Raw genomic sequence first — 24,690 nt, forward strand, 5'->3', positions numbered from 1 at the left:
CTTCTATTAGAAAATTCAGAATTTTAGCCTATATTCATCTCGTATGTGTATTTTCCTGCCTGTTTCTTTAAACAGTTTTTATTTTGTATTGCAGTATAGACAGTTATAATTCTGTGGTAGGTCTTCCCTGCTGGTCCAATGGTTAAGAATCTGCCTTCCCATGCAGGGGACATGGGTTTGATTCCTGGTCCCAGAAGATCTCACAGGCCCTGGAGCACCAAAGCCCATGTGTCACAACTACTGGGCCACTGCTCTAGGGCCCTGCTCCAAACCCAGGGAAACCACCCCAGGGAGAAGCTGGAGCACTGAGTTGCCCCAGCTCCCCCTAACTGGAAATGTGTCCTGCACTGCAAGAAGACCAAGATCTATGAAAAATAAGTAAATTAATCTGTGAAAAGAGAGAGAGAGAGAAGTTTTAATATTGTGGTAATTTCAGGTAAAGAGCAAAGGGGCTTGGCCATGACTATACCTGTGCCCATCCTTCCCCACACTTCCCTCCCATCCTGGCTGCCACACAAAATTGAGCAGAGTTCCATGTGCTCTACAGTAGTTCCCCAACTGTATATTCATGAGGAATAAAATACCCCACTAAGACATCATGGATGAACAGGAAGTCTCCAAATTCAACACTTTTCATATACAAGAACAATACTTGTATGATACTAATTGTCCATGAGGATCAAAAATGAAAATAGCCAGGAAAGTTTAGGAAAAAAAGTTTAATGAGATGGCATTAGATTTAAACACGCTTTCAAATACATCAATAAGCCAAAATAATAAAAATGTGTCATAGTGGTAAATGAATTCCCGAACAGTTTAGTATCTGTGAATTAAAATACTGACGCTCAAACCATACAAGTCATAACATAATACAATTTGAGTGTATGGTAAAAACATGATTCACTTGTAACCTAGAGCAGGAGGAAGGGGCTGGGGCAGAAACCTGTAGAAATTCATACATGGCCTGAAAACTCAGGGCGCTGGGTCAAAAGAGGCTGGTTTTAAGGAAAACCTAATTCAGGTGGAGGGGTTACACATTTTTAATTTCGAGATTTTGATCAGTGAGAAAATCTCATGGACAGTTCACAGGATGCATACACACATGGAAATGCTGCTGCCCACGTGCCGGCCCCACTTCCAAGGTAAGGAAGGGCCAGCTCCTCACCTCAGAGAAAAGGGCCAGAGAAATCAGGGCCTGACAGCTTTCTTTAAGGCAAGTCTCCCACTTCCAGTCAATCAGATCTTCCCTCCCCAGCTCACTGCCTGAGTCCTGAGGGACAAGGTCACAGAGAAGGGGCTCACACACCCCTGGAGCCCCTCACACGTCTGACAGGCAGAGGGTGAGGAGAGCAAGCCTTTCCAGTTCAGGGAGCTCAGTCTAGTCCAGGGAGCCCCACAGCCCAGTCAGCTCAGGGTTTATTCCACGAGGCGTCATTGCATTGACTTTCTCTCGGGGTGAACATGGGGTGGATGGAAAGGCTAGAAATTACAGCTCAAGATGCCTTCTTTCCAACAGGTCCCACTTTGTATGAAGAGGGAGGGAAAGAAGGAAGGCAATGAAAAAGCATGGAGAGACGAGCCCATGGACTTTTGCTGAAAGTTCTGTCTCTTCAGGTTGTGAACTAAACTCAGTTGGAATCCGAGTCAGAGGAGTCCCCTGAGGACGATGAGCTGGAGCCGTGGTCCTCCGGCTCAGAATCTCCGTCTTCATCCTCACTGCTGGGGGCTGAGGAGCGGCTGCCTTCCTCCTCTTCCTCGTTTTCCTCTGATCTCCCTGAGGCAGGAGAATGTTCTCCAGTCGTGTCTGATGATGCTAACTCTGCAGCCTGAAGCCCCGGGTCCTCTCTAAGCCTTCCTTGCAGATTCCCTGATGATGGGGACTGCAGACCCATCCTTCTAATCTTGGGGTTCGGGCCCCCCGTCACGCTCATGTTCTTACGCTTAGCACAGGTCACCTCTCTGTAAGCAGCATATTCTTCAGGAGACAGAGTCCTGAGCCAGAGATCAAGGTCCACCTTGTATTGCGTCTGCAGTCCCTCCGCCTGCTTCTTATAAAGCTCCTTCTGGTCCTGGGGGACCCGCTGCCAGCGTCTACTGATCTCCACCATGCGCTCCCTCGGGGGCACCACTTTCAGCTCCCTGCTCGACCAGAGATCCTGGTGGAACTTGTGATAGCCATTCATCGGGGGCTTCTTGGGCTCTCCGTGGAATTTCCACTGCATGGGTAAACTCTTTTCTGGGGGAGACTTCACTTTTTCAACATTCTCCTGAAACTTCTCTGGCCCTTTCATTTCACTTATTTGGGGGACACCAGATTTCTCAGGGTTTGGGACTAGATCAGGGTGCTGTGCTCTGAACAGAGCTATCTTCTCCCTAATATCCTTTTTCTCTTTCTCAAGATCCTGACTGTGTTTCACCCTCAGCTGCTCAGGCACCTTCCTGCGTTCCTCAGACGGAACCCTGGTCAGCTCCTGGTTGCTTATCTTGGGGTGTTTTTGGATGTACTGGGGTCGCATCACTTGGGAAATGTGCCGGTAAGCTGTCAGGGACTTCTGGAACAAATAAGCATGTTTCTTGTGTTTCCTGGTGTTTTCTTGTGTTTTCTGTGTTTTCTTGTGTTTTTTGGAAGGATTGCTAACATTTTCCTTAGCTGCCAGGACTAATTCTTTCAGCGTGCGAAACTTTCTCACCTTATGGGAAACCTCTAACCATTTGAGTTTGCACATTTCCCCAGAAAAATCTTTAAAAGCTACTTTTTCCCAGTCCATCACTGACTGGGTTGATTTGAACGTGTGCCCATCACTGGATGGAATGTTTTTCTCCATACTTTCCAGTAACCGCACAATGTCTTCCTTGGACCAGTCATCTTGCCGTTTAGGCATCGCCATTTCTAGGTCTTTGGGACACTTATGTGATCCCAGCAGTTCAGACACCTCAGCAGAATCTTCAGCTGCTTCACTCTCAAGATTCAGCAGGTGAGTTATTTCTGAAGTCCTGCAGTGTGTGCGATCCTCTGTTTCTGTGGAGAAAGAAGAGGAAAGTTACTCTCCTATGTGACACAAGAGAGAAGCACAGACCGCTTGGGATATGTCCCTTCCGTCATTTTATTTACCCCCAAGAATGTAAATGAAAACCAGCCCAACCTCTGAGTTGAGAGTCCTGTTGAGCATTATGAAGCTTCTTTTCACAATTAAAAATCCTCAGGCCTGAACCCAACTTGCCTTCCAGTTTCATCACAGTGGGTTTTACATAGAAATGAACAAGAGCCTGGGGACTCACTCAAGGGACAAAGGATGAGAGAAAAGGAAGGGAAGTTAAAAATAAAAATGCCCGACAAGCAAGAGGGCTTTAAAATAGCAATGAGATACCACAGCACATGGACGAGAATGGTCAAAATCCCAAAGAAGGACCAAGTACTGAGAGGGTGGAATATCAGGAACTTTGATTCATTCCTAAGGCGATGAAAAACAGTACAAGCCTTCTGAAAGACAATAAGGCAATTTGTTACTAAACTAAATATCCTCCTACCAAGTAAGTCAGGACTCATGCTCCTTTGTATTTGCCCAAATAATTTGAAAACCTATATCCATAAAAAAGAAAAAAAGACCTGCAATGGGATGTTTATAGCCATTTTGGTCATAATCACAAAACTTGAAAACAACCATAATGAATGGATAAAGCAACTCTGGTACATTAAGACCACGAAATAGTACTCAGTTCTAAAAAGAAATGAGCAATCAAGCCAGTAAGAGACATGGAGTATTCTTTTATTCATATCTCTAAGTGAATGAATCTAAGCTGAAAAACATACATATTTCATGAGTCCAACTATAAGACATTTCAGGAAAAAGGAATATATGGAAAAAAAGAGAAATATATGAGGACAGTGAAATAAACCTTGCTTCCCAGCAGTTAAGAGGATGGGACTGATGAATAGGTGATCACAAATGACTTTCATCAGTCTAACACTTCTGGATATTATAAAGCTAGATACTTGTCACTGTGTATCAGTGAAAACTAACAGAATGCACAACACCAAGAGTGAGCATTAATGTTAAACCATAGACTTTGGGTGATAATGAAGTGTCAGTGGAGGTTCCTAAATCATAATAAACACACCACTCTGAGACATAATGTGATAATGGGGGAAAACTCCTGCTTATTCTGGGAGCGCAGGATGTAGACAGGAATTCTGTACTTTCTGCTCAATATTACTGTGAATGCAATCTTCTCTAGAACACTAACACTCCTTAGGATTCTGAGCATAGCTCCCTCCTAAGAAAAGTCCAGATGGCCATAGACTGAATGTGCAGTTGAGATGATAATTGATATAATTAATCTAAGAAAGCTGTAATAGATATAATTCATCTAAGAAACATGTCATAGAAGTGCAAAGGGAAGATGAAGAGAGGAGAAGGGTAAACATGTGTATGTAAGGATTGAAAAAGAGTTTAAGTGGTCAATATTTCATTTCTGGGGAGCTCATAAGGCATATTAAGTACAACTGTAAACAAGAAGACCCTTTCCTGTGACTCAGCTGGTAAAGGATCCGCCTGCAATGCGGAAGACCTGGGTTTGATCCCTGGGTTGTGAAGATCCCCTGGAGAAGGGAAAGGCTACCAACTCCAGCATTCTGGCCTAAAGAATTCCATCCACTGGATAGCCCATGTGGTCGCAAAGAGTCGGACATGACTGAGAGACTTTCACTTCACTACTTCACAATAAGCCAGGGACACTCTGTTTTAGCTGAGATATAAAGATGACAAAACATGTCTCATCAGAAGCTCATAGAAATGAACAAATAGGAACACTGACCTGTGGAGGAGGCGCAGGTACTTCAGGTGCTGGCAGGGGAAGCCCTTCTCTGCACGTGTCTCCTGCACTCACACAAGAAGAGTCTTCTTACCGCCTCTGACAGAGCAACCTGAGAAAAAATGACACATCACACACAGTGTATCACACGCAGTTATCTAGACTAAACAAAGGTACTTACATTCAATGTTCTATTTTATTCTGTTAAAACCCAGTCCCTTCTATCTCTAATAAAAATGACTCTTAAGCATAACATTTATCTTTAACTACAACTTTCAGTTCTGAGAACTCTAACAATTGAATTTTCTCTTCTCTTTGACAATGTCACTGTTCAATTTAAGTGACCTTAATGTAAGGGGAATCCATTTCTTTGATTAGCACATCAACATACTCCCAATCATATCAGATTTGCTCTACTATCAGAAAAGTTTTCCTGTTTGGAAACATACAAATTCCAGGTCACTATAAGATCAGTTCAGGGACTTCCTTGGAGGTTCAGGGGCTAAGACTCTGCGCTCCCAGTGGACGGGACCAGCATTTGGTCCTTGGTCAGGGAATTAGAGCCCACATTCCACAGCAAAGTGTTAACCTGCCAAGACACAGAGTTCCTGTGTGGGGACTAAGAGTTTGCATGTCCCATCTAAAGCTCCCTCAAGGTGCAAGAAAGATCTGGTGCAGCCAAATTCATCAAATCCATCAATCAATTAACACACAGTTCCTTCTAATATTGTAGTTGTTTAATCCCTGAGGCCTGTGTGACTCGTCTGCAGCCCTTGGACTGTAGCCCCACCGAGGCTCCTGTCATGGGATTTTCCAGGCAAGAGTACTGGAGTGGGTTGACGTTTCCTTCTCCAGGGGCCCTTGAGACCCACAGACTGAACCTGTGTCTCCTGCATTAGCAGGAAGTTTCTTACCCCTGAGCCACCAGGGAAGCCAGCCTTCTAATATATTGTGCTTCAAAATCAATGACTGAAGTTAACAAAAGCTTTCACTTCTATATCAGAGTGAATGCAGAATTTCTTCTTCTTTCAGGTATTTGGTGTGTTAACAATGTTGTTTTGAGAGCCATCATCAGGTCTGGATTGCTATTGGACAATTTAAAGGCAGAAATCCTTACACATATTCTCCTTACAAATATATTACTCTTCATGTTCTACAGCACAGTTTCTCATTCAAATTTTAGGTATCATGCTAAATGGAAAAACTGTCTAGGACTTCCCATCAAGAAATTCATATTTTCCTTTTATATCATGGAATCCTAAGTTCATAGAATTACTCATGTTCACTCACACATTCCAATGATTTGAAGGCAAGTCTATAGTTTCAGAGTGAATTCTAAGTAATAACATAATTCTTATGAACTAGATTTTTCATTTGCTTAAGAAATTCTTTAGCCTGTGACTGCTAAATTAAAATTATTCTTTTTAATTTTTGAGGGGAAGATATATGAATCCATCTACTCAGAACCATTTACTCACCAGAAAGTAGTAGATTTGGTCTCCTCAATGCTGGTATGAAAATCAATCCCATCCAGTCAGGACTTCTGTGTTCTCTGGATGAGTCAGCAGCTGTAACTTTCAGAGCTGTCCACGGTCCAGCCACTCAGAACAACTCTGAACAGGAGAAACAGTGCATCTGAGATCCCACTATCAGGACCCTTGAGGCCCCTTCCTGATTAGATTACCACAGTCCCCTTGGATAAACCCAATCAACACTGTTGCTCCTGCTGCTGCTAAGTCACTCAGTCCTGTCCGACTCTGTGAGACCCCATAGCCGGCAGCCCACCAGGCTCCCCCATCCCTGGGATTCTCCAGGCAAGAACACTGGAGTGGGTTGCCATTTCCTTCTCCAATGCATGAAAGTGAAAAGTGAAAGTGAAGTCACTCAGTCGTGTCCGACTCTTCGCAACCCCATGGACTGCAGCCCACCAGGCTCCTCTGTCCGTGGGATTTGGCAGGCAAGAGTACTCACGTGGGTTGCCATTGCCTTCTCTGCCAATCAACACTAACCTCACTAAATCTCTCTCTAATCTCTATATGTTAATAGAATCCACAACTGAAGTCCCAGTCCTCATCACTGATTTTATATTGAATACGCATTCCTCTCTGATTTTAAGGATCCTGCATTCTCCTTAAATTCCCTTCATATTTGATTTTAGTTTAGTAAGACATTTGAATATGTATCCTTCCATGTTTTGATAATTTCTGCCCTTTATTCACAAGCTCTATGGTTTAACAACATATCAAATTTACAGTGGTCATTAAAACCCCTTCAGTTCAATCCAAATTTATCTACTCTATATATTTTATCTATAGAATAGATAAAAATATGAATAATTATTGTAGATTAGTTTGGGAATTTGAGAAAAAGAGGCTCCAAATTCTGGCATCCAAGATTGATCTAATTCTGATTTTAGAGTGATTAAACAGGAACATAGCTTTTTAAAAAATACAGTTGCTTTGTTGAGAACAATTTGATTCAACCCAACATGGTCAAAAGTATATCTAGCTTGAAATGACTAGTTACTAGACCAATAACAGATTTCATAACAGTCTTGAAATTGATTTCTTCTATTTCCTAAATTATGTATAAATATACTTTGAAACTAGTACTTGTGAAACATGTAAGATTAAGATATAATTTGGAAAACCTAAATCAGTGAGATATTTTGATACATAGCTTCAAAAAATGGGAAATAACTGGCATCATTGTGGGTATATACTTTTACTTATGGATGTGCACAGGCAAAGCTGAAATCATATATCCAAATATACACTGGATTGCTAAGCTTTTTGGAGGATTCATGGTAGTTAGTAGATGGGATTTGCTAAAAATAAATGTTTCATCTCTATACATTTAATTCATAGTTTTCGATGAACTGCTCTTGAAAAAGCACAGCTATTTTTATTACATGCATGACATTCACATAAACAGTTTGCAGAGGTCAGTAGTTCTAATTAGTTTTAATATAATATTTTATCATCATAAAAATTAAGGGAATCAATAAATGGTGCATTGTTTATAACACAAAATTAAGATTAAATATTAGCAGGTTCACTATTAGAGAAAATAAAAAACTTCTAAAACGTTCAGGTTCCAAACAGGGAAAGGAGTACATGAAAGCTGTATTTTGTCACCCTGATTATTTAACTTCTATGCAGAATACATCATGAGGAACGCTGTGCTAGATGAAGCACAAGCTGGACCCAAGATTGCCGGGAGAAATATCAATAACCTCAGATACCCAGATGACACCACCCTTATGGCAGAAAGCAAAGAACTAAAGAGCCTCTTGATGAAAGTGAAAGAGGAGAGTAAAAAAGTTGGCTTAAACTCAACATTCAAAAAACAAAGATCATGGCATCTGGTCCCATCACTTCATGGCAAATAGATGGGGAAACAGTGACAGACTTTATTTTTCTAGGCTCCGAAATCACTGCCGATGGTGACCGCAGCCATGAAATTAAAAGACGCTTACTCCTTGGAAGAAAAGTAATGATTAACCTAGACAGCATATTAAAAAGTAGAGACACTACTTTGCCAAAAAAGGTCCGTCTAGTCAGAGTGATGGTTTTTCCAGTTCATAGAATCACTCATGTTCGTAGAATCACTCATGTTCATTCACAAATTCCAATGATTTGAAGGTAAGTCTATAGTTTCAGAGTGAATTCTAAGTAATAACATAATTCTTATGAACTAGATTTTTCATTTGCTTAAGAAATTCTTAAGCCTGTGACTGCTAAATTAAAATTATTCTTTTTAATTTTTGAGGGGAAGATATATGAATCCATCTACTCAGAACCATTTACTCACCAGAAAGTTGTAGATATGGTCTCCTCAATGCTGGTATGAAAATCAGTCCCATCCAGTCAGGAGTTCTGTGTTCTCTGGATGGGTCAGCAGCTGTAACTTTCAGAGCTGTCCACGGTCCAGCCACTCAGAACAACTCTGAACAGGAGAAACAGTGCATCTGAGATCCCACTATCAGGACCCTTGAGGCCCCTTCCTGATTAGATTACCACAGTCCCCTTGGATAAACCCAATCAACACTGTTGCTCCTGCTGCTGCTAAGTCACTCAGTCCTGTCCGACTCTGTGTGACCCCATAGTCGGCAGCCCACCAGGTTCCCCTGTCCCTGGAATTCTCCAAGCAAGAACACTGGAGTCGGTTGCCATTTCCTTCTCCAGTGCATGAAAGTGAAAAGTGAAAGTGAAGTTGCTCAGTCATGTCCTACTCCTAGCGGCCCCATGGACTGCAGCCTACCAGGCTCCTCCATCCATGGGATTTGCCAGGCAAGAGTGCTGGAGTGGGGTGCCATTGCCTTCTCCGCCAATCAACACTAACCTCACTAAATCTCTCTCTAATCTCTGTATGTTAATAGAATCCACAACTGAAGTCCCAGTCCTCATCACTGATTTTATATTCAACACCCATTCCTCTCTGATTTCAAGGATCTTGCATTCTTAAATTCCCTCCATATTTGATTTTAGTTTACTAAGACATTTGAATATGTATCCTTCCATGTTTTGATAATTTCTGCCCTTTATTCACAAGCTCTAGGATTTAACAACGTATCAAATTTACAGTGGTCATTAAAACCCCTTCAGTTCAATCCAAATTTATCTATTCTATATATTTTATCTATAGAATAGATATTATTGTATACTAGATATTATTGTATAATTATTGTAGATTAGTTTGGGAATTTGAGAAAAAGAGGCTCCAAATTCTGGCATCCAAGATTGATCTAATTCTGATTTTAGAGTGATTAAACAGGAACATTGCATTTTTAAAAGATACAGTTGTTTGTTGAGAACAATTTGATTCACCCAACATGGTCAAAAGTATATCTAGCTTGAAATGCCTAGTTATTAGACCAATAACAGATTTCATAACGGTCTTGAAATTGATTTCTTCTATTTCCTAAATTATATATAAATATACTTTGAAACTAGTACTTGTGAAACATGTAAGAGTAAGATATAATTTGGAAAACCTAAATCAGTGAAATATTTTGATACATAGCTTCAAAAAACGGGAAATAACTGGCATCATTGTGGGTATATACTTTTACTTATGGATGTGCACAGGCAAAGCTGAAATCATATATCCAAATATACACTGGATTGCTAAACTTTTTGGAGGATTCATGGTAGTTAGTAGATGGGATTTGCTAAAAATAAATGTTTCATCTCTATACATTTAATTCATAGATTTTGATGAACTGCTTTTGAAAAAGCACAGTGATTTTTATTACATACATGACATTCACATAAACAATTTGCAGAGGTCAGTAGTTCTAATTAGTTTTAATATAATATTTTATCATCATGAAAATTAAGGGAATCAATAAATGGTGCATAGTTTATAACACAAAATTAAGATTAAATATTAGCAGATTCACTATTAGAGAAAATAAAAAACTTCTAAAACGTTCAGGTTCCAAACAGGGAAAGGAGTACATGAAAGCTGTATTTTGTCACCCTGATTATTTAACTTCTACGCAGAATACATCATGAGGAACGCTGTGCTAGATGAAGCACAAGCTGGACCCAAGATTGCCGGGAGAAATATCAATAACCTCAGATACCCAGATGACACACCCTTATGGCAGAAAGCAAAGAACTAAAGAGCCTCTTGATGAAAGTGAAAGAGGAGAGTAAAAAAGTTGGCTTAAACTCAACATTCAAAAAACAAAGATCATGGCATCTGGTCCCATCACTTCATGGCAAATAGATGGGGAAACAGTGACAGACTTTATTTTTCTAGGCTCCGAAATCACTGCCGAAAGTGACTGCAGCCATGAAATTAAGACGCTTACTCCTTGGAAGAAAAGTTACGACCAACCTAGACAGCATATTAAAAAGTAGAGACACTACTTTGCCAACAAAGGTCCGTCTAGTCAGAGTGATGGTTTTTCCAGTTCATAGAATCACTCATGTTCGTAGAATCACTCATGTTCATTCACAAATTCCAATGATTTGAAGGTAAGTCTATAGTTTCAGAGTGAATTCTAAGTAATAACATAATTCTTATGAACTAGATTTTTCATTTGCTTAAGAAATTCTTAAGCCTGTGACTGCTAAATTAAAATTATTCTTTTTAATTTTTGAGGGGAAGACAAATGAATCCATCTACTCAGAACCATTTACTCACCAGAAAGTTGTAGATTTGGTCTCCTCAATGCTGGTATGAAAATCAGTCCCATCCAGTCAGGAGTTCTGTGTTCTCTGGATGGGTCAGCAGCTGTAACTTTCAGAGCTGTCCACGGTCCAGCCACTCAGAACAACTCTGAACAGAAGAAACAGTGCATCTGAAATCGACTATCAGGACCCTTGAGGCCCCTTCCTGATTAGATTACCACAGTTCTCTTGGATAAACCCAATCAGCACTAACTGCACTAAATCTCTCTAATCTCTATATGTTAATAGAATCCACAACTGAAGTCCCAGTCCTCATCACTGATTTTATATTGAATATGCATTCCTCTCTGATTTTAAGGATCTTGTGTTCTCCTTAAATTCAATTTTTCTAGTAGTCATGTATGGATGTGAGAGTTAGACAGTGAAGAAAGCTGAGTGCCAAAGAATTGATGCTTTTGAGCTGTGGTGTAGGAGAAGACTCTTTAGAGTTCCTTTGATTGCAAGGAGATCCAACCAGCAAATGGACTTTAGGATGTTTTGTACATATGCATTCAAATCCTTAAAAAGTATATTTGTCTTTGACCCAGTAATTCTAACCTTGATAAAACTTCAAAGGAATTCATTGGACAAAACCTCACAAATCTGAAACTTTGCTTTAACTATTTCTTTCTCTACTGCATGTAATCTATGTACAAAGCAAGGAAAAAATATTGAGGTTTTTACTTTCCCCAGAAAAATCTGAGACCTCCTGAATTTAGGACAACATTCTTTCCTTCTGTTCATGAAGTAGTGAGTTAATGCACCCATTGTGCTAGTTACTCAGTCGTGTCCGACCCTCTGTGACCGCATGGACTGTAGCCACCAGGCTTCTCGGTCTATGGGATTCTCCAGGCAAGAATACTGGAGTGGGTTGCCATCCCTTCTCCAAAATGTGCCCCTTACCCTCTCCCAAATTATGTCCAAGTCCCAACAGCCAGTATCTCTGTAACTTTATTTTTAGAATAGAGTCTGTGCAGACATAATCGAGGCGAAGGTACCACGATGAGACCATCCAGGGTAGAGAGTGGACCCTAAATCTGCTGACCGGTGTCCTGATGAGAGAAAGCAGAGGGATGTTTTAGATGTACCAGAAAAGGTGTTGTAAGGAAGCAAAGATTCAAGTTCAATGTCATAACTTGAGGATTGCCAGGAGCCACCTGGCACTGGAAGAGATAAAGACAAATTATTTTAGAGACTTTGAAAAGAGTATGGCCCTGCCAACACTTTGATTTCCAGCCTCCAGATCTGTCAGAGAATACACTGGTTTTAAGCAACTCCCATGTGGGGTCGGGTGTTGTGGAAGCCCTAAAAAACTGATAAAAAAAAAATAGTGACTTCCAGGGACAATGGCGGGAGAAGGCAATGGAAACCCACTCTAGTACTGTTGCCTGGAAAACCCCATGGGTGGAGGAGCCTGGTAAGCTGCTATCCATGGGGTTGCTAAGAGTCAGACATGACTGAGTGACTTCCTTTTCACTTTTCAATGGAAACCCACTCCAATGTTCTTGCCTGGAGAACCCCAGGGACAGGGGAGCCTGGTGGGCTGTCATCTATGGGGTCCCAAAGAGTTGGACACGACTGAGTGACTTAACAGTAGCAAGGACAATGGGTAGGCCTTCATTTTCTCAACTTTGAGGTCCTTCACCACTTCTTCAGTTCAGTTCAGTCGCTCAATAGTTTCTGACTTCTTGTGATCCCATGGACTGCAGGATGCCAGGCTTCTCTGTCCTTCACTAGCTTTTGGAGCTCACTCAAATTCATGTCCATTGAGTCTGGGATGCCATCCAACCATCTCATCCTCTGTCATTCCCTTTTCATCCTGCCTTCAATCTTTCCTGGAGTCCGAGTCTTAACTAATGAGCGACTTCTTCACATCAGTTGCCCAAAGTATTGAAGCTTCAGTTACAGCACAAGTTCTTCCATTGAATATTCAGGATTGAGTTCCGTTAAGATTGACTGATTTCATCTCCTCTCAGTGCAAGCGACTCTCAAGAGTCTTCTCCAACACCACAGTTCAAAAGCACAAATTCTTCAGCACTCAGCTTTGTTTATGGCCCAACTCTCACAACTGTACTTGACTAGTGGGAAAACCATAGCTTTGACTAGATGGACCTTTGTTGGCAAAGTAATGTCTCTGCTTTTTAATATGCTGTCCAGGTTGGTCATAACTTTTCTTCCAAGGAGTTAGCGTCTTTTAATTTCATGGCTGCGGTCACCATCTGCAGTAATTTTGGAGCCCAAGAAAATAAAATTGGTCACTGTTTCCATTCTTTCCTTATATCTATGCCATGAAGTGATGTGGCCAGATGCCATGATCTTCATTTTCTGAATGTTGAGTTGCAATTCAGCTTTTTCACTCTCCTCTTTCACTTTCATCAAGTCTCTTTAGTCCTTCTTTACTTTCTGCCATAAGGGTGGTGTCCTCTGCATATCTGAGGTTAGTATATTTCTCCAGGCAATCCTGATTCTGGCTTGTGCTTCATCCAGCCTGGCATTTCACTGATGTACTCTGCCTATAAGTTAAACAAGCAGGGGGACAATATAAGGCCTTGACGTACTCCTTTCCCAATTTTGAACCAGTCTGTTCCATGTCCTTTCTAATTGTTGCCTCTTGAACTGCATGCAGGTTTCTCAGGAGGCAGGTCAGGTGTTCTGGTATTCCCATCCCCTTAAGAATTTTCCACTATTTGCCATGATCCACACAGTCAAAGGCTTTAGTGCAGTCAATGAAGCAGAAGTAGATATTTTTCTGGAATTATCTTGCCTTTTCTATGATCCAATGGATGTGGCAATTTGATCTCTTGTTTCTCTGCCTTTTACAAATTCAGCTTGAACCTCCGGATGTTCTCGGTTCATGAAGCCTGGTTTGGAGAATTTTGAGCATTACTTTGCTAGCCTGTCAGGTGAATGTAATTCGTGTGGTAGTTTGATCATTTTTGGCATTGCCTTTCTTTGGAATTGGAATGAAAACTTGTCTTTTCCAGTCCTTTGGCCACTGATGAGTTTTCCAAATTTGCTGGCATATTAAGACCACTTTAACAGCATCATCTTTTAGGATTTGAAATAGTTCAGCTGGAATTCCATCACCTCCACTAGCTTTATTTGCAGTGATGCTTCCTAAGGACCACTATACTAAGCACTCCAGGATGTCAGGCTCTAGGTGAGTGATCACACCATCATGGCTATTAGAGTCACTAAGATCTTTTTTGTATAGTTCTTCTCTGTATTCTTGCCAACTCCTCTTAATATCTTCTGCTTCTGTTAGGTCCATGCCATTTCTCTCCTTTATTGTGCCCATCTTTCCATGAAATGTTCCCTTGATAGCTCTAATTTCCTGAAGATTTCTATTTTTTCCTAATAGATTTCCCTCTATTTTTTTGCATCGATCACTTAGGAAACCTTTCTTATCTCTTCTTGTTATTCTTTGGAGCTCTGCATTCAGATGAATATATTATTCCTTTTTTTCCTTGCCTTTTCCATCTTTTTTCTCAGCTGTTTGACCATGTTCCTGTGGAACTATGGATGGAAGTTCATAACATTGTACAGGAGGCGGTGGTCAAAACCATCCCCAAGAAAACTATTTTTAGGCATTGGATTAGCTCTTGATATATGGATTAACCATTTTAGTATTCTCAGCAATATTCACTAATTTTACCCCCAGTTTATAAAGAGGATACTTGACACACTGTGGATAAAATATTACTGTCTAAAAATCACACATGGAACAAATGTTTGATGCAGGGCTTAAAAATAGATATTACTGGAAGACCAAAAAAAATTAGCTTTTCTATCCATGATTACCATTAAGGTTTTATTTTTAACTAAACATAGGAAAAATTCATTGTACCTGGATCAGAACTCACCTCAGTACTGTTACAGAAGACTTCTCTCTTATTCAGTAAGTAACTCTGTTAAATTCAGTTCAGGGTTTAGTTGCTTACTTCCTAGTTGCAAACACCTTCAAGTCTCCACAGTCCAGTCAATTCCGAAGGCAACTGCTCTGGGATCTGGAGAGGAATGAGCTTGGATCTTCGATGGATGCTTTATATATCCTCTGAAGACCGGGTCCACTTCCTCAAAGTAATAGGGTTATCAACCCTGCACAAAGGTGCAGTAGCACGAGATTAGATTTCTCAAGAATTGTAAACACATCTAGATGCCAAGGATTGAAGTCAAACCTTCCAAAATTTACTTAATCTAATTACCAAAATCCAATCTCAGGTAAAGAGTCACAGACTGAGTTCACACTTCCAATCCATGAAGTTTGGTTAATAAATGAACTCTTCCATTATAAATTTCGTATCTCCATTCATAGAAGTTTATTATAGTCCTAACTGAAGTGACCCACTAGTTTTGGTTACCTGTCTGAATTTGCCTGCATTACTTCCGGGATATTCCTTCAGGAAGAGGAGTTTTTCACATTCCGTCTTTTAACCCAGAACAGTCAAGCTCTCCAATAATAGCACTTACTACTCTTGCCTTCTGCTGTTTGATGGAAGTCCTCAACCCCTTCAGAACTAAAGTCTCTTCAATTTTATTCTTTTCATTCAATTTTCCATGAAATTCTTCCATCTAAGGCTTGTTTTGTTTACATACTATTGTTTTGCTCTGGCTATAACTACACACAGAACAGCAGATGGTGGTTATTCTCTAAGACTCTGTTCCTTTTAGTCATTCCCTGCATATCATCTCATACCCTTTCATTCTATTGTTCAATATATATCTATATTTGAAATACTGATGCTAGGTTGTGAAGTTAGGGATTAGTGCATAGTTGTACACTGCAGGATAGACTAAAACAATCATAGACAATCTGTGAAAGAAATGTGATACGGTCTATGAAGTTTGGACAACTATCTTTTAAGATTTTCTTTGTTTTGATCTGTTTGCATTCTATTCCTCAAAACATTTTCATATTTAATCAAAGATGTGTTATGGTGCTCCACTCAGAGAAAGATACTAGATGGGAAAATTTCTTCACTTATTTTTAATTTTTTTTGAAATATAAAGTTGACGTACAATATTGTATTAGTTTCAGGTGTATAGCAAAGTGAATTATATATATATATATATGTATATATATATATAATCTCACCTCCGTTTTCCATACTGTTCATGAGGTTCTTGAGGTGAGAACACTGAAGTGGTTTGCCATTCCCTTCTCCAGTGCAACACGTTTTGTCAGAACTCTCCACCATGACTCGTCCATCTTTGGTGGCCCTGCAGGTATGACTCATAGCTTCCTTGAGTTACACAAGCCTGTGATCCACGCAATCAGTGCAAGAAGGCAAAGTGCTTGTCCAAGGAGACCTTACAAATAGCTGGGAAAAACAAGAGAAGCAAACACAGTAGAGAAAGGGAAAGAGATACCCAACTGAATGCAGAGTTCCAGAGAATAGCAAGGAAAGGTAAGAAATGCAAAGGAATAGAGGAAAATGGGAAAGACTAGAGATCTCTTCAAGGAAACTGAGGATACAAAGGGAACACTTCTTGTCAAGATGGACACAATAAAGGACAGACATATCAAGGAGATAACAGAAGCAGAGAGATTAAGGAGCAGTGGCAAGAATACACAGAAGAACTATACTAAAAAGGTCTTAATGACCTGGATCACCACAATGGTGTGGTCACTCACCTAGAGTCAGACATCCTGAAGTGTGAAAAAAGTGGGCCTTAAGAGATATTACTAGGAACAAAGCTAGTGGAGGTGATGGAATTCAGGCTGAGCTATTTCAAATTGTTAAAGATGGTGAAAGTGCTGCACTCAATATGCCAGCAAATTTGGAAAATTTGTAGTGGTCATGGGACTGGAAATGGTCAGTTTTTCTTCCAGTCTGAAAAAAAGAAATGGCAAAGAATGTGCAGACTACTGTGCAACTGCGATCATTTCATATGCTAGCAAGATTATGCTAAAATCCTTCAATTAGGCTTCGGCAGTGTGTGAACAGAGAACTTCCAGATGTGCGAGCTTCATTTAGAAAAGGCTGAGGAATCAGAGATCCAATTGCCAACATCTGTTGGATCATAGGAAAACTAAGGAAATTAAAAAAAAAAAAGAATTACATCTGCTTCATTGACTACTCTAAGACCTTTGACTATGTGAACCAAATAAAACTGTGGAAAATTCTTAAAGAGATGGGAATACCAGACTAACTTACCTGTTTTCTAAGAAGACTGTATGCAGGAAAAGAAGCAATATTTGTAACCAGACTTGGAACAAGAGAGTGATTCAAGGTTGGGAAATGAGGATGTCAAGGCTGTATATTGTCACCCTGCTTCTTTAACTTCTATGCAGAGTACATCATGCCAAATGCCAGGCTGAATGACTCACAAGTAGAGTCAAGATTGCTGGAAGAAATATCACAACCTCAGATACACAGATGATACCACTTTTACAGCAGGAAACAAAGAGGAACTTAAAAACTTCTTGATGAGGATGAAATAAGGGAGTGAAAAAGCTGGCTTAAAACTCATCATTGAAAAAACTAAATCCTTGCATCTGGTTCCATCTCTTCATGGCAAATAGATGGGGGAAAAGTGGAACCTGTGACAGATATTATTTTCTTGGGCTCCAAAACCTCTGCAGCCAATAACTATAGCCACAAAATTGGAAGCCACTTGCTCCTTGGAAGAAAAGCTATGACCAACCTAGACATCGTATTAAAAAGCAGACACATCACTTTGCCAACAAAGGTCCTTATAGTAAAAGCTATGATTTTTCCAGTAGTCATGTGAGTGTTGCATTATGAAGAAGGCTGAGTGCCAAAGAATTGGTGCTTTCAAGCTGTGATGCTGGAGAAGATGCTTGAGAGTTCCTTGGACAGCAAGGAGATCAAACCAGTCAATCCTGAAGAAATTCAACCCTTAATATTCATTGGAAGAACTGAAGCTGAAGCTGAAGCTCCAGTACTTTGGCCGCGTGATACAAAGGTCTTGCTCATTTGAAAAGACCTTGATGCAGGGAAAGATTGAAGGCACAAGGGGGTGACAGGGGATGAAACATGAGTTTGAGCAAACTTCCGGAGATAGTGAAGGACAAGGAAGCCTGGCATGCTGCAGTTCAAAGGGTTGCAAAGAGTTGGACATGACTTATTTCCCAAGTAACAACAATAACTCTTTTTTAAGATTATTGTTTATATACAGCATTCCCAAGTATTCACTTGAGTTCCCTGTGCTATACAGTAGGTTCTTACTCATTATTTACTTCATATATAGTAATGTGTATGTCTCAATCGCAGACTCCTAATTAATCCCTCACCCCTTCTTAGCCCCAAGTTCAGTTCAGTTCAGTCACTCAGTCGTGTCTGACTCTTTGCAATCCCATGAATCACAGCAAACCAGGCCTCCCTGTCCATCACCAACTCCCGGAGTTCATTCAAACTAATGTCCGTCGAGTTGGTGATGTCATCCAGCCATCTCATCCTCTGCTGTCCCCTTCTCCTCCTGCCCCCAATCCCTCCCAGCATCAGAGTCTTTTCCAATGAGTCATTCTTTGCATGAGGTGGCCGAAGTACTGGAGTTTCAGCTTTAGCATCATTCTTTCCAAAGAACACCCAGGACTGATCTCCTTTAGGATGGACTGGTTGGATCTCCTTGCAGTCCAAGGGACTCTCAAGAGTCTTCTCCAACACCACAGTTCAAAAGCATCAATTCTTCAGTGCTCAGCCTTCTTCACAGTCCAACTCTCACATCCATACATGACCACAGGAAAAATCATAGCCTTGACTAGATGGACCTTTGTTGGCAAAGTAATGTCTCTGCTTTTGATTATGTTATCTAGGTTGGACATAACTTTCCTTGCAAGGAGTAAGCGTCTTTTAATTTCATGGCTGCAGTCACCATCTGCAATGATTTTGGAGCCCCCAAAAATAAAGTCTGACACTGTTTCCACTGTTTCCCCATCTATTTCCCATGAAGTGATGGGAATGGAATATTACTCAGCTATTAAAAAGAATGCATTTGAATCAGTTCTAAAGAGGTGGATGAAACTGCAGCTTATTATACACAATGAAGTAAATCAGAAAGAATAACACCATATACATCAAATTTTGAAAGATGGGAACAATGACCCTATATGCGAGACAGCAAAAGAGACATAGATGTAAAGAACAGACTCTTGGACTCTGTGGGAGAAGGCGAGGGTGTGATGATTTGAGAGAATAGCATTGAAACATGTGTATTACCATATGTGAAACAGATCACCAGTCCAGGTTCGATACATGAGACAGGGCACTCAGGGCCTGTGCACTGGGATGACCCTGAGGGATGGGATGGGGAGGGAAGTAGGAGAGGGGTTCAAATGGGGACACATGTACACCCATGGCTGTTTCATGTCAATGCATGGCAAAAACCACTACAATATTGTAAATTAATTAGCCTCTAGTTAATATAAATTAATTAAAAAATAATAATATGGAAATGCTAACAATGATAATAACTGAAATCTTGGTATCTCAAATCACCTTATTTAAACTTGACTGATATCAGGGTCTTTTAATCTTTAATTTTATATTCTTCAGTGTGTGAAGTTTTTCTTCCCTGCTGATCCTGTTCTCAATTAGATGTATTGGTCTCAATATGTTAATAAACCAGTTATCTTACACACACAAACACACACAAAAAGACATATATCAGCCTAAATCATTAGTTTAAAAGTACCTTCATTTCTTTACAAGGAAGGAAAGACAGTCTGCTAAAAAAAAAAAAAAATGGTTCTGGGAGAACAGGACAGCTTCATGTGAAAACCTGAAACAGAACATCCTTTAACATCATTGTTTTTCTTCAGGCACTAAATGGTGTCCATAGCTCTTCAATCCCATAAACTGTAATACGGCAGGCTCCACTCTCCTTAAGAGTTTGCTATATCCCAGAGTTTGCTCAAATTCATGTCCACTGAGTTGGTGATGCTGTCTAACCACCATTTCAGCTGCTCTCTTGTCCTTTTCCCTTCAATCTTTTCAGCATCAACGTGTTTTCAAATAAGTTGGCTCTTTGCATCAGGTGACCAAAGTATTGTAGCTTTATCTTCAGCCTCAGTCCTTGAATGAATATTCAGGGTTTATTCCATTTGGATTGACTGGTTTAATAAACACGAACAAACTCAAATGGATTAAAGACCTAAAAGTAAGACCAGATATTATTAAACTCTTAGATGAAAACACAGGCAGAACTCTCCTTGCCATAAATCATAGCAATATATTTTGCCAGTCTTCTCCTTCAGTAAAGGAAATTAAAAAAAAAAAAAAAAACAACACATGGAATCTAATTAAACTCACAAGGTTTTCCACAGCAAAGGAAACTGTAAACAAAACAAATAGAAAACACACAGAATGGAAGAAAATATTTTAAAATGATGGGACCAACAAGGGGTTTGTTTTGAAAATTTTATAAAGAGCTCATGTAGTTCAATATTAAAAATAATAATTAAAAAATAGGCAGATGACTTAAATAGACATTTCTTCAAAGAAGACATACAAATGGCCAAGCAGTACATGAAATAATTCTCAACACCAAATAATTACAGGAGAAAAACAAATCACAACTACAATGAGATATAACCTCATACCAATCAAAATGGTAGTCATCAAATTTACTACTAGCAGGAAATTCTGGAGAGGATATGGAGAAAAGGGAACCTGTCTACACTGTTTACCTGGATGTACATTGGTAAGGCCACCATGAAGAACACTTAAAATTCCTTACGAAACTAAAAGTAGAGCTACCGTATGATCCAGCAATTCCATTCCTGGGCATGTATCCAAAGAAAAATGTGGTTCAAAAGAATACACGAACCCAAACATTCATTGACAAGTTGTTTACAGTTGTCAAGACCTGGAAGGAACCTAAATGTCCATGGACAGATGAATGGATAAAAAAGATGTAATGCATATATACAATAGGATATTATTCAACCACTAAGAAGAACCAAAAATGCCATTTGTAGAGACATGCATGGACCTTAAGACTGTCATACTGAGTAAAGTAAAGCAGAAAAAGAAAGATCAGCATCATATGATATTGGAATCTAAGAAAATGAAACAAATAAAGCTATTTACAAATAGATTTACAGATGTAGGAAAAGATAACTTACTAAAAAATATCTTAGGAGCTAGGAAGTGGGGAGGGATTAATTAGGAGATTGTGATTGACATATACACATTACTATAGATGAAATACACATTCCTATGAATACATATATATTTTTATATATAATATATAATTATATATTATAATAAATATATATAAATATATATAGTAAAGATATAAATAAATATATATTTATAAATAAATATATAATAAAATACATATTATATATAATATTATATAAATTATATATTATATTATATAATGTATTATATATTATATAAATTATATATTATATATAATTTATTATATATTATATAAGTTATATATTATATAAATATATATATGATTATAAATATATAATATATATTTATTATATTATAAATATATAATATATATTTATTATATTATAAATATATACATATATAAATCAATATATAATAAAATATATTATATAATAATTAAAATATGATATATAATATATTATATACAATATTATTATAAATATTAATATATTATATTATATATAAATATATACTATATATAATAAATATAATTTATATAATATATAATAATTAAATAATTAAAATTTTTAAAAATTTTTTAAAAATTAAAAATAAATAAGAATATAAATTTCCCAGTCTAGTATCTTTCCCTGAGTAGAGCATTATGGCCCTCTTTGATAAACTGGAAAATGTTTTGAGGAATATAATGTAAGCATAGTCAAAATAAAGAATCTCTTAAGAGATAGTTGCCCAAACTTCACAGACAATATCATAGTTGTTTAATCGATTGTCTATGATTCTTTTAGTCTACCCTGTAGTATACAACTATGCCATAATCATTAATTTCACAACCTAATATCAATATGTCAAATGTGCTTACATATTGAATAATAGAATGATAAAGTATGAGATGACGTTCAGGGAATGACTAAAGGCCAGAGCCTAAGAGAATAACCACCAACAGCTGTTGTGTGAGCAGTGTGTGCAGTTATAGACAGAGTGAAAGCAATAGTGTGTAATCAAAATCAAAACAGAACAACAAAAAAAGCAAATATCAAATCCTCAGAGGGAAGACTTTCATGGAAAACTGAATGAAAAGTATGAAATTTAAGAGAATTTTAGTTCTTAAGAGGTTGAGAACATCCATGAAACAGCAGAAGGCAAGAGTATTAAGTGGTATGATTGGGGAGCTTGATTGCTCCAGGTGAAAAATGGAATGTGAAGAACTCTTTCTGATAAAATGTCAAGAAAGTAATTCAGGCAAATTCAGACAGGTTACCACAAATATTGGGTGGTCATGGGTCACACTAATTGGGGCTACAATAAAATTTTATAAATGGAGATATGAATTCATAATTGGGGAGTTCAATTATTTTTCAAACAGAACTTCAAGAACTAGGAATGTGCAGTCAACCTCTGACTTTTTACCTGAGATTGGATTATGATGATTGTATTAAGTAGGTTTCAAAACGTTTGCATTCTCCTGTTGTCCTCTGAATGCATTTACAACTCTTGAAAAATTGAATCATGGGCACCTATACCTTTCCCCAGGGTTGAGAACCCTATCACTTGAAGGAAGTGGGCATGACCTTTGGAGAGCATATCAAGCATCCAGCAAGGAGCCAAGCTTATCTTCTCCAGAGCCCAGAGCTGTTGAATTTGGAATTGACTGGACTGTGGAGACTTTTGAAAGTTTTTGCCACCAGGAGGTGGGCACCTAAGCCCTGGACTGAATTTAAGAGAGTTACTGAACAAGAGAGAGCATGTCTGTAACAGTACTGAGGTAAGTTCCGATCCAAGTATGATGAATTTGTGCTATGTTCAGTTAATAATGAATCTTTAATGGTAATCACGGGCACAAAATTTAATTTTTTCTCTTATTGATTGGTAATATTAAGTAATTTACGCATTCTTATTTCATTACCTTATATATTCGTAGGTATCCTTAGGTCTTAAAAGACTAGGAATCTGTGCTGTGGAAAGAGCAGAGTGTACTTTGGGAGAGAGCCAAGGACCATCTCAGGGTGAGAACCAAGCCTCTGGAAAAGCTGTAAAGGGAGAAGAGGAAAATTGTAATAGCCAATACTTTTAATTTTATGTGCTTGAAAGACACTTTCGTTCTTTTAAATTACTGAAATTAAAGAAAGAGATTTCTTTTTTATCTGAATTTAGGTAAGCTCAAAATAGTTGCAACTAACTAAGGTCTAGAATATGTTCCAGAATCTGAGTTGATTCTGTGGAGTTGGGAGACTTTTCTTGTCCAAGAAAAGATGAGTCCCACAGATTTAGCAGATATGTCAGGGAGATCACTGGACTTGGAACATCCTCCACCCAGACCATTCTGAGACAATTATTTGTATTTCTTAAACAGCAGTGACTCCCTTTAATACCTGGGTAACTGAAGGAACAATTTCATGTCTGCACTATGTCCTGTCCTGTGGAAGAGCTGTGGCATAAGTGAAACAGACAGCAAAGGATCAGCAGAGCCTGGAGAATCCTCCTGAGAAGCCGCAGTTCTGACTTCCAGTGTCTCCTGTGCACTAAGGCCAGTCCTTACAAATTAAATATTAAGAATATTAACAATGGGTCTTTAATTTGTAACATACTGACATGCAGCCAATATTTTCTCCCAAGAATTAAAGGTACTGACAGAAAGAAAGAAATCATTAGCTAGGAAGAGTAAGAGAGACACACCACAAAAATTATCCCATTGGTGAAACACCCAGACTTTTCTTTGTTTTGAGAAATCTCACTTTCTTAATATTAGCACCCAGGAAAGCAGAAGTATTTGGATGAGTCTTTGAATGAAAAGATTTTCTCAACAGTATTTTATTGGCATACATGAGTGTGTATGTGTATGACTCTGCGGAGTGTGTGTGTGGAAGGAAATAAGAAACAGCTTAACTACTGCAAATAATAGTTGATTGAACCAATAGTATTTTGTGATATGAATCTCAAAAAAATGATGCCTTTTAAATATTTGCTTCTACAAGAAAAAAGTTAAAGATGAATGATTCTCCTTTGTGGTTTCTATAATCCATTTATAGTATATGTAATAGAATTCTCCTGATGAAATGATGGAAATATAAATTTACACCAAAGCCTCTTCTGTATTTCAGAAGGGGATAGGCAGAAGTTTATTTCCCCTTAGTATCAAATGAAAAAAAAACATAGGGAAAAGTAGCTGTATACGTAGTACCCATAATTTCCGTAGAGTCATGGTGAGAAGGGAGAAGAGGTAGAGTTCAGTGATGTAGTGTCTATATTTTCCTCATAGGAGTAACATGTACATCCTTGCTAGAGTCAAGATCTTATAATTTTAGATATATTTATTAATATTTTTTCTATGTGCATGCCTGCATGCTGATTTGCTTCATTCCTCTCTGACTCTTTATGACCCCATGGACACTAGCCCGCCAGGCTCCTCTCTCCATGGGATTCTCCAGGCAAGAACACTGGAGTAGGTTGCCATGTCCTCCTGCAGGGGATCTTCCTGACCCAGGACTGGAACTTGAGTCCCTGACGTCACCTGCATTGGCAGATGGGTTCTTTCTTGTCACTAGCACCACCTGAGAAGGCCAATATTTTATTTACTAGGTTAAAAACTT

At 38.8% G+C, this 24,690-nt stretch overlaps 1 protein-coding gene and 1 long non-coding RNA gene across 13 annotated transcripts in view; one reads left to right on the plus strand and one right to left on the minus strand.

The window, feature by feature from the left end:
• Positions 1-704: 704 nt before the first annotated feature.
• Positions 705-24,690, minus strand: part of LOC102409929 (upstream-binding factor 1-like protein 1) — a 90,141-nt gene continuing 66,155 nt past the window's right edge. For 2 of the 12 annotated variants that reach the window (XM_045165796.1, XM_045165795.1), the window contains one exon: positions 705-3,019. In XM_045165796.1, coding sequence (XP_045021731.1) covers positions 1,629-2,888 — 1,260 coding nt within the window. In that variant the 5' untranslated portion in view covers positions 2,889-3,019 and the 3' untranslated portion in view covers positions 705-1,628. Of the gene's footprint in view, positions 3,020-4,815; positions 4,925-5,847; positions 5,898-6,290; positions 6,426-8,625; positions 8,761-10,968; positions 11,104-14,841; positions 15,097-24,690 lie in introns of those variants that run through there. The other 10 variants (XM_045165793.1, XM_045165794.1, XM_044943389.2 and 7 more) reach the window with 10 other exon arrangements.
• On the plus strand, positions 22,638-23,784 carry LOC123333760. Its single transcript, XR_006551281.2, has 2 exons — positions 22,638-22,865; positions 23,022-23,784. It is a non-coding gene; the product is annotated as an uncharacterized LOC123333760 (long non-coding RNA).

Source organism: Bubalus bubalis, chromosome 5 (genome assembly GCF_019923935.1).
Source record: "Bubalus bubalis isolate 160015118507 breed Murrah chromosome 5, NDDB_SH_1, whole genome shotgun sequence".
NCBI classification, from domain to species: Eukaryota; Metazoa; Chordata; class Mammalia; order Artiodactyla; family Bovidae; genus Bubalus; species Bubalus bubalis.